Source organism: Apteryx rowi, unplaced genomic scaffold, assembly GCF_003343035.1.
Source record: "Apteryx rowi isolate R43461 unplaced genomic scaffold, aptRow1 scaffold_66, whole genome shotgun sequence".
Taxonomy (NCBI): domain Eukaryota; kingdom Metazoa; phylum Chordata; class Aves; order Apterygiformes; family Apterygidae; genus Apteryx; species Apteryx rowi.
In genome coordinates this window covers 241,352-252,118 of record NW_020450938.1, presented here as the reverse complement: position 1 = coordinate 252,118, position 10,767 = coordinate 241,352, and the positions used below count along the sequence as shown (strand labels likewise).

At 47.6% G+C, this 10,767-nt stretch overlaps 1 protein-coding gene across 1 annotated transcript; it reads right to left on the bottom strand.

Moving 5' to 3' along the window:
• Positions 1-2,572: 2,572 nt before the first annotated feature.
• On the bottom strand, positions 2,573-10,118 carry DLL1 (delta like canonical Notch ligand 1). Its single transcript, XM_026085089.1, has 11 exons — positions 10,059-10,118; positions 9,534-9,848; positions 9,279-9,339; positions 8,748-9,005; positions 6,254-6,314; positions 5,650-5,780; positions 5,340-5,509; positions 4,964-5,180; positions 3,426-4,218; positions 3,195-3,309; positions 2,573-2,772 (listed from the first exon to the last, which is right to left on the bottom strand). The coding sequence occupies exons 1-11, from the start codon at positions 10,116-10,118 to the stop codon at positions 2,767-2,769; spliced, it is 2,187 nt and encodes a 728-aa protein (XP_025940874.1). The 3' UTR covers positions 2,573-2,766.
• Positions 10,119-10,767: the final 649 nt, after the last annotated feature.

Below are 10,767 nucleotides of genomic sequence, written 5' to 3'. Positions count from 1 at the left end.
CCACAACCTAGTCTGACCATGCAAGGCCCCTGTACATGTGTTCAGATTTGGGGGACTTAGAAATCCTGCCTGTGGCAATAGTCCCAATCCTGCTCATCATGGAAACTGAAAAAGCAGTTAAACTCATTTGTGTGGATATCATTTGAGATGGTACTTCAGAAAGACATGACATCCTTTTTGCCCATGGTGCATTTTCTTTCACTCACCAAACTCAGCACTTTTAGTAATTAGCACAGTAAGCAAGCTGAGGTTTCCAAAGGTGTATTATCTGCCTAAATTAGGCAGATGCTGATGTTATGCCCATTTGCAAGAGAAAGAAGCTGTATGTTTTGCTGGACCTTTACCTGACAGTATATTAAAGGAGCACTTGCTCTAGCACTGAAGACCTATTGTTATTACAGAGGCACTCAACTCATCAATGAGCTTTCATTTTTTATTGCTTTTTATATGGAAGTAGCACTAACAGGGCCCAGCTGAGACCGTGACACTGACTGTGCAAAGTGCAGTACGTAATAAGTGAACAATCCCACTCCAAAAAGCTTAGGAAGAAGAGGAAACAGAGACGGAGAGAAGTAAAGTGATTTGCCCAAGGTTAGAGAGCAAGTCTATGACAGAAACAGCAGTAAAACACAAAACCAACCAAGGCTCACTTGTATGTCTGATCTACGAGATTATGGTGCTCTGAACACCCTGCCACCATACACACTGTTGTGCCTGGGGTAATATATAATGCACTGGCTGAGATTACTGGCAGGTCATTATGTTACCACTCAGATTGGAAATGCTCTTCAGATCATCACTGACGGTCTGCTTTCTAGTACCTCATGTCACTCTCCTCATAAAAACCTTCCCTAAAAACACACCTTGGAATAAATATAAAGGGTTATACACTGTGGTATGGATTCATGTGAAGCATATCTGGTAAATCTTCTAAGGACTGGCTCAGTGAGAAGGCTTTATAGACCGGTAAGTCCCTGGAGTCAAGGTTTGTTTTCTATTGATCTCACTATGAAGTAAAGTCCTTGTTGTTCACATATTTATGTACATTAAAATAAGGCAAATACATATATAATTTAGAGTTATAGATCACTAATTGCAATAATTGCTTGATTTTTTTCTGGTATCCCATTCTGTGCTTTTAGAATAGAATCTAACTCCACTGAAGTGAATGGCAGCAGAATATCTTCATCAGCTCCAAGAAGCTGCGGGAGCTGACCCACTATAAGCAGGATGGGTTCAGCTTTAATGAATCAGAAAGGAAATGTTTTTTTAGATTTTCTTTTTTTTTTTCCTTGCAGTGGAAAAACACTTTGCATGTTTCTGAAGGGACTCCATTAACTAATGCATGGGACAACTTGCGGGAGAGCTAGCTAGGGCAAACCAAATAGGGGAAATATTGCCTGAGCATTCAGGGCCAAGCCAAGGGATGGGACCACACACCACTCCGGCATGATGGCAGCAGGCACTAAGGGCAGAGTCAAAACCAAAGATACAACCAGTACTTTAGACAGGTGTCACAGTCAGGAGAGTTGTGGCATTCAATTAGCTCAGCATCACCCTTCCTGGGGAGGGAAGTGCCACCTCCAAACAGGTCTGAGAGGGCAGCTCACTTCCCATGGTTGGGCATAAAGGAGCCGAGGCCAGGTTGCCGTCTCTGGCATGCCCGGGGTGCCCCAAACTCCAGGCAAGTATTGGAGGTTGCAAGAAGTGAAGAGTTGTGTCACAACAGGCCCCATGTCTGCACTGAAATGGAGCACACTTGTACCGCTCTTTCTCAGGAAGTGACGCCATATCTGTTTATAGATACACAGTCCAACACGACTGAACAAACATTACTCAAGGTTTTGACAGAAATTCACTTCTGAGGTAAGAGTGAGCACAACCATGGGGTCAAAAGTTCAGAAAAGTAGGAAGGGAAAGGAGTAGTCCACATAACTTATTCTCCACTCTTTGTGATAGATCTCAGTCCCACCCCATTTCCCAGTCTGCCCACAGAAGCCTGCTAGATGCCTGGCCGCAAGGTTGAGTCCATTTGTCGTCGGTTATGGAATAAACATAGCACTTTGGTTATCATTAATAATATTTATTTTGGAAAAATATTTTAAAAATGAATTTCTTCATTAACAAAACAGTAAAAAAAAAACTCAAATAACATTTGCACAATATTCCATAAATACATTTATATACAAAAAATATAGTCACATAGACCCGAAGTGCCTTTGTACATATTTACCAAAAATTTTAAATTATAAAAAAAGAACATCACAAAATACTCAAGCTTTACAATTATCATGAAAATATTTTTACAGATTCAAAAAAATAACACACTTTTTCTCACCTAGTAAAAACACATTTTAGTATCAAAAAAGACAATAAAGGCAGTGTTTGTGTCTCTAATTCAAGAAAAGACTGGCTCATAAGAATCCAAAATATACACTTCAGGCAGTGCATGCTTCTTATGTAGTAAGTAAGTCCATTCATTTAAATATATATAGAAAAGCAACTGACCATAGTGCAATGATAAAATTCATAAAAGGCAGTGCAACAGTAATCCTTGAACACAGACCCTTGCCTAGTGTCCATCTTGTTTCTTTATTTTGCAGTCACTTTGCTAACTTCAGTAGAGAACCAGCTCAAGCCTGAATTTAGTTTCTCAGCAGCAGTCAGTGAAGGAATCTATCTCTCATTCCTCTTTCAGCAGCATTCATTGGGGTACGTCTCCTTTGAAATTGTTCTGAACAACAACTTTGCCATATCACTTCCGTTTTACACCTGTTCAGAGAACACAAGAGCAGAGACCAGAAGAGATTAACAGAAAGTAAAAATATGGCCGTAAGGCTCAAGAGGGCCAGGAGTCTATCTTCATGCCAGGCAAGAACAAACTCCATGTTAAGCATACTAAGGGGCAAGCCAGTAGATCACAACTGTACCATAATTGTATCCTTGTCTGCAAGAGTCACTGTACCTGTGACATCCACTGAAGCAAGTGGCTTGCATGACCAAACTTGTCTTAATAAAGCGCAAGTTTTTACAACCTCCACAACACAATAAACTCAAGAGGACCAGATTTCAAAGAGCTACGAATCAGTGTGAAATCATGAAAAACAGCTTAGCTGCCCTCACATGTGTTAGACAGGGATCATGCACATTACAGACTTTTCCCTGCTTTCACAACCACCAGGTGATACACTAACCTCAGTTGCTATGATGCACTCGTCTTTCTCTTCTGATATGACATACACCGACTGGTACTTTGTGTCCTTTGAAGTGGAATATACTGAATCTGGTCGTTTTCTTTCAGAAGTATCACTATTGAAGACAAAAACAGACAACACAAATCAGATGGCTGCTGCTAACGCTACCCACAAGACACATACACCTTTCAGAGTAAAGCTGCTCCCCCTGCACTTGGATACGAAGGATACCTCTTTAGTTGTACTGCACTTTTCTCCTCTGCCTCTGAATCATACRTTTCACACTTGGCTTCACATTTGCTGTGCTCCTCTTTAACAGAGTCCTCATTCTTGAGTTCATGCACCAAATTGTAATCCACTGATGGGTATCTAACTTTGTAGCCATTTTTATCGGAGTTATCACTGTGAAAGTCTACTTTCTTGTTTGTGTTTTTAATCTGAGTGGCACCAATGACACTTATGGAAATGTCCTTCTCACGCTGGCAGTTTGCCAGGTTGTTCATGGTCTCAGTTTCACTCCTACATGCATCAGGCTGGTGGTGCCTCTTTTGCATTTTGAGTCTGACGCAGACAACAACAGCAGCACACCCCAACAATAGCATCAGGACCAGAATAATCCCGGCACACACCGCAATCCAGGGGAACTGGGCGTTCTGGCCTTCTGTGTACTTCTCAGTGAAGTCAACAATTACTGGTCCCTGAGGCTGCTCGGGGAGCAAAAACTGGCAGTTGAGTCCGCCATACCCCCGGGCACACTCACACACGTAGCGGTTGTTTCTTTCGTGGCACGTCGCCCCATTGTGACAAGGGTTGTGTTCACATCTGCTCACTGGGGTACTGCAGTTCTTCCCGTTGTATCCCGGGGGGCAGGTGCAGGAATAGTCATTAATTCCATCCTGGCAGGTTCCTCCATTGACACACGGAAAGGAGGCACAGTCGTCCACGTTATCGTCACAGTGTCTTCCAGTAAAGCCAGCCTGGCACTGGCATATGTAAGAGTTCCCAAGATCAACACACTGGGCTCCTGCAACACATTAAATGGGACAAGCACTGAGTGGTGTACAGTCAGGCTGCCCAACCTCGGAGCTTCTGCTTCGAGCACCCAGTACACTCCGAGTGATGTTCTCCAGGTGATCATCACAACCAGCATTTGAGAAAACCTTTCTTTTTGAGAAAGGTTTCAATCTTTGCTAGGTCTGTTCCACCATAAAAAGTATGCCTTTTTTTTAAGGAAAATTTTTTGTAGTGATATTTGCTTTTCTTTCAGTATCCTATTAGCTTTTTGACATTTCACTCGGCTTGGACAGTAAAGCTAGTCCAGCTCAGTATCACATCACAGTCTCATGCTGCAGAGTTAGAGTGGCAATGAATGTGGAGGACCATACTAAGGAAAGTCTTCACTAGTTTTATCAAAACGAGATGATTGCTACCACTAGATTATAAGTAACAATAGTTAGGATTTGTAAGGTATTTCCCATCCACAGACCTCAAAGAGTTTTTATAAACCACTTGGAAGAAAGCCTCCACATGTTTATGCACGAGGCTTCAGGCCAAGTGACCTGGCCACAGTCACCCCTTAAGAAAATGTTATTTGTAGCAGTGAGTCATATCATGCCATCACTTTTTAAGTACAGTTCCTCCACCAAGTCAACTATTGACGTGACACAGGCCATGATTTATAACTGGGTCTTAATGTGAACTCCAAATCAGAAGCCTAAGTAACTGGACAGTCTCCTTTTAAAAAGTCACCTTAGCACGTTTGGCCTTACCATTAGCACAAGGGCTGGAACTGCAGTAATCAATTTTCTTTTCACAATTGAACCCAGAATAACCTAGTGGGCAGCGGCAGCTGTATCCCCCATCAGGGTTGTCGGTGCATTTCCCACCATTGAAGCATGGTCCGTCAGCACAAGTCATTGCACTCAGTTCACAGTTTTTACCATAGAAGCCCGGTGGGCASGTACAGGAATAGCTGTTCTCGAGATCCTGTTGGGAAGAAAACAGATTTTTTGTTTGTTTGTTTGTTTGCTTGAAAAGTTTAACTGAAGTTGCCACAAAACCCAAAAAAAGGATTTTGGAAAATCAGTGAAACTGACATTTCCTCCTCCTTCAGGGTTTCACATGGCACAAGCAACTCAAACTTACAGTGCAGCTTCCACCGTTCTTGCAAGGGTTGGCATCACATTCATTGATTTCAATCTCGCAGTTGGAACCTGTGTATCCAGGTCGGCAAGAACAAGTGTAGCTCCCCTGCCCGGTGTTGGTGCATGTGGCACCATTTTTGCATGGCTTGTGGTGGGTGCAGTAGTTAAGGTCTGTAAAAGATTTTTTTGAAAAGAGAGATCCATCAGGACACTTGCTACTTTACAAGGCTAGCATAGCGCAGATGAGCTGCAAATAGCTGCTTGTTTTCTGAGTTCTAAAACACACGCTCATGCAAGGGCTGAGCACTTACCCTGGTTACAGAAAAGGCCACCCCAGCCTTCCTGGCAGTTGCACTGCCATGGTTGCTGACAGGTACCATGAAGGCAGCCTGGGTATCGGATGCACTCATCACAATATCGCCCCTGCCAACCCACTCTGCATCTGAAAAAAAAACAGCCAACAACAAAGTCTCGTCAGATTTAGACTTCTCACAATTGGAAACCCTATCGCAAACTCTGCAAACACACTGATGCCAGGGATGAAGTTTCCTAAAAGCCTTCAGTGATCCTTCATGTGAGAAAGTCACCGAGTCCAACTGTAGCATCAGTTTTCATCAGCCCCAGCTATTTCTTCCACTTCCTTAGATAGAGCCATGGTTCCAGGTAGTTAATTTGTTTACTCTAGCAACAAACAGCTAACCCTTACACATAGTACTGTAAACTCATTAGGTGAATATTAATGGCACTGATGTTTGACTTGTAGATTAATACTTTGATCTGGCATTACCTGGATTTCTCAAATTACCATCTAATATGAAGAAAGGCACTTAAACTGACCCTCAAATGACCAATGGCTTATTTAACACCAGAGCATCAACATTAAAGAAGGGAGCAGAAGGGGAGCAGAAAACTTACTTGCATTCCCCAGGTTTGTCGCAAAAACCGTGTTGCTCGTCACATCCAGGCAAACAAATTGCTGTGAACAAATCGAGCAGGGAGAGATATAAGAGCCAGGGCCAAACACCTCCCTTCTAAAAGCACAATTCTGAGAGCACCTTGTGGGCAGGGAGTGAGACTCTTTTACCAGGGCCAGGCAGTTAACAGCAGCTGAGTTAATCTCCAAAGTCTGCAGGAGTATTGATCTTGCCTAGTAACCGGGCACTTTACTTATCGCCAGGGATGAGCATTCTTCTTAATACAGTTGCACACAGACAAAAGAGGGCTCACAATTGCTCCCTTCCCCACAGCCCCTCACCCCCCTTCCCTTCCCAGTGAGGGTCAGAAGTCCTTTTTTCCAATTCTATGCACACAGCTCCACCTCTTAATATCCCCCGAAAGTGTGTGTGTAGATAAGAGTGGACAGCTGGTGTGCAGGGTGCCAGTGCAAGACAGCTGCTCTATTGTCTATTCTCTCCCAGCAGCTGCCCCACTGCAACAATACCCCCAGCCCCGGAGCCAATGGGGCTGCGGCCGGCTCCCGCGCAGCCTATCCCTGCCCACGGCTAATCTATGGCACGCGCGTGATTTCGCTGCAAAAACTTTTTTTCTTATTCAAACAAATAAGTCTAAAGTTCTTCCTCCCTCCTTCCCCCCTTTTCGCTCTCCCCCCCCCCACCTCCCCGCCCCACTCCGAAAAGGGGCGGGTGGGTACAGACACGGTAAAGAGGTAAGCGGGCCAGCAGGAGGGAGGATGAGAGAAGGAAAAAAGGGACTTCTGCTCATTACTCTGCCCGGTTATGGAACTCATTAAGCAGGCACTGCAAAGTTTTAATTCAACAAAGCCAGCCRGAGACAATGGCATGCCAGGGGAAGGGGGAAAAAAAAAGAAAGAAAGAATCAGCGCTGATAATCAGATCACCTCGAAGTTAGAAAGAATGGAGCTGAGGGCAAGTAGACAGGAAGCAATCTGGGACTGGGAACTCTGCTTGCTAACAGGAAAATATTCTTTTTGCATGCACACACAAACACATCTCTATCGCCTAGAAGGTCTGTGCTGTTATAAACTGTTTTTCTAAGGCAGAAGGAAGAGTGAACAGCATACATAACAAGTCAGGAAAGATGGAAAATGTTCTGCTTTGCTATGGGAAGAGCAGCAGTGCACAGGCATCCAAAAGTGCTGACAGCCCTGAAAGAGCTCATTATCAAAATGCTTCCTTTTTCCCCACCCCTTGACACAATTGGGATAGGCACTTTTGATCATGGGAAAGGTTGTAGTTCCTATTTAAAACACTGTCAAAGGAAGTGCAAGCCTCTTTGCCTGCTGTTTATTGTGCAACATTGTACCATGAACTGTTAAAAGCATCTCAGCAGTCACTAACAGTGTGAATAATCAATCTGGGCCTGTTTGACAGCAGCCTGTCTGTGACCACAGCGTAGGTGGGTTTTAAAAACAAAAACAAAAATCAGAGAGGTTGCTTTTCAGATTGCAACAGTTTTCTCCCTGCCTCCCCGGCCCTTTGATGATGGGAGAGCAGCACTCACATGGTGGGTAAGTCATCTGCCAGGCAACTTCAGATGTGTGTATACACACAAACAGAGAATGCCACCACATGCTACAGTAGGATCTCTGTGTGTGTGTTTGTACGCGCATTGCTATGTATCTACAAGGGGTGATGATCTTGTACAAAACTGGATGTATCTGACATCTCGGACTACCTTATCTGTTATCTGCTCACTATTCCATCTTTTCCTGCTGTATCAACACACCACGCTCCCAAACAGCTTCAAGCTCAGGTTTACTCTAAAATTCACATCCCTTGCTACTTTATTAGTAGTAATCATCAAGGCAACGTCACAGAAGTGAGATGGGGCAGAAAGTGAACGCTTCTGTGGTTTCAGGTGCAAGAGTAGATGTCAGTGGCAGGTTTATGAGTACCCCAAATTAGAAACATACAATCTACTGCCCAGAGAGAATATCTTGGATCTCCCAATACTTGTTTCAATACAAGATAGCATGACATCAGACCATAACAAGCTCGCCATTCGGACGGATGCATGGATGTTGCCAAAGCCTAGCTTCCTTTCCTGAAGACATGTACCCCTCAGTTCATTATATTGTTGCACCATGGTGGGAGGGATGAGGAAAGGTATAAGAACTAGATCTGATATATGTTAATACAAAGCAGCTCTTGAACATTTTGCTATCGTTTGATGATTACAGCAAAGAAATGAGAGTGTAACACTGACACTGTCATTTTATTAGCTTGAGATGGGGCTGTTAAATTTCTACAGTAACTCTGAGGACCTCCTGACCCCCACACCAGTAAGGCCCGTATGCAGCACCAGACCTCCACGTACCCTAACCCAGTCCCCCCTCTCTTGTAGGGGCTCATGTCAGAGCAACACCTCCCAGCAAGCTCCATGGGCACAGCTGAAACGGTGCCTGGGGAGACAAGAAGGTGACACTCACACTCAGTGCAGTACTGGCCTTTCCAGCCCGGGTTGCAGACTTTCTCGCCACGCTCCCCGCAGGTGAAGTGACCAAAGGCATCGTCCCGGGGGCGGCAGAAGACGGAGCAGCCTTCTCCGTAGTAGTGCTCGTCGCACACGAAGCGGTAGGAGTACTTGAGGTCGGTGCGGCCACTGCTGTGCAGGTCCTGGGACCACTCTTCACCCACAGCCAAGTGCCTCTGTGTGGCCAGGCGGCTGATGAGGCGCTCAGGGTTTTCTGCAAGGAGATGGAGAAGCATGATTAGGGGACCCGCAGTGGGCAGTGGCAGAGGAAGACGCTCAAGGGGGAGTCTGTGGTGGGAGGGGAACTGCAGAGGCAGGATTGCTAGGGCCGTGTGCCAACAGGTTGGCCTCTTCCCATGGTCTCCTGAGAAGGAGCAGGGATGGAGACAGGGAGTGCGCCGCACAACGCAGAAGGAGGGACAAAGTGGGATGGCAGGGCGGCAGGGCCGGGGTTACTCTGGGAAAGGGTCCGTTTCAGGACAGTTACCTGTGGTGAGGTCGTCCGGCGAGTCGGTGTGCAGCGCTTCGATGATGAGTGAGAAGGTGCCCTGAGGAGAGAAGAAGCAGAGGGTGCCCGCCGGCGGGCCGTGAGCGCCAGCAGGGGCAGGGGGCAGCGCCGCCGGCCCCCCCCCGGGCCGCCCTGCCGGGGGCAGCCCCCGACCCGGCCCGGCCCGGCCCGCGAAGCCCCCAGCGGGTCTGCTGGCCGGGGCCCGGCCGCCCCCGCCCGCCGCCCCCCACTTACGGGCCAGGTGAAGCCGAAGGGGAAGCGGATGGGGTTGCTGAAGGCGGCCGGGTCGGCGCCGCCCGCGCCGTCGGGGACGCTGAAAGAGTTGGCGCCGAGGACGGGGGTGATGGCGCTGCCGTAGGTGCAGGGCGGCTCGGGGGACACGCTGGCCTGGTAGTGCTTGAGGCACACGCGGAAGAAGGTCTTGCAGTCGCACTGCTGCAGCCCGGCGCCGCCGGGGCCGCTCCCGCGGCAGCAGTTGCGGTTGCTCAGCAGCCCCTTCTTATTGACAAACTCCTGCAGCTTCAGCTCGAAGACCCCGGAACCGCCGACCTGCAAGAGGGCAGGGGTCGGGGCGAACACCCCGGCGGCCGTCAGCCCCGCGAAGCAGCCCCGCTCCCCCGGCCCCCCCACCCCGCTCCTCCCCGCTCCACCGGGCCACCTATAGGCCCTCTGCACCTCCCTAGGGCCGGTGCATGCTCATATACACGTGGGGGACCCCTACACGTCTCTGCGGCCCCGGGGGAGCCCCCAGGTACTCACCTGGCAGCGGCACAGCAGCACCGAGAGGAAGGCGAGCGTCAGCAGGAACCGGCCTCCCATTTTGGAGGGGCAGGCTCTGGTGCCCTCGCTTGCCTCCCCCTTGTCTCTCTTTCGAGGGGAAAGGGGAAAGTGTCTCTCGGGGGAAGGAAAAAATGTAAGCGGCCAAAGCCGCTTGTCCCAGCAGAGCTGGAAGAGTTAGTGTCACGGTTTCCTTCTTTCAGGAGTGTCTCTGATTTTTTTTTTCCCCCGTCGATGTCTCTAGGTGCAGCCTCTCGGTGACTGACAGCTCTTTTGGATGGCAAAAGAAAAAGAAAAAAAAAAAGGTTAAGATTATCTGCTAAACTCTTTTTCTTTCCCAATCCACGGTGATCCTCCTTTTCGCCAGCAAAAATAAAAATAAAAACAACTTAATTCCCAACAGAGGCAGAGAAAAGGCTTCCCAAGGAAGATTAAAAATCAGCGATCTGGAAATCCCTGCAGACGAAGCGGCGGACGAGGCGGCGGCGGCGGCGGCGATAATTCCCGGTGCGGTGAGATGCGGGGAGCGGCTCTGCGCGGCTCCGCGCGGCTCCGCACGCCCTGCGCACGTCGGGGCTGGTAGGTGTCAAACGGCAGCAGCGGCTTGCAGGTCACGTTGGAGCCTCGATCCCCTTTTCTTTAATTTTTTTTTTTTTTTTTGCAAAAGAAGCGCAGCTCTCTGTCGTCGCTG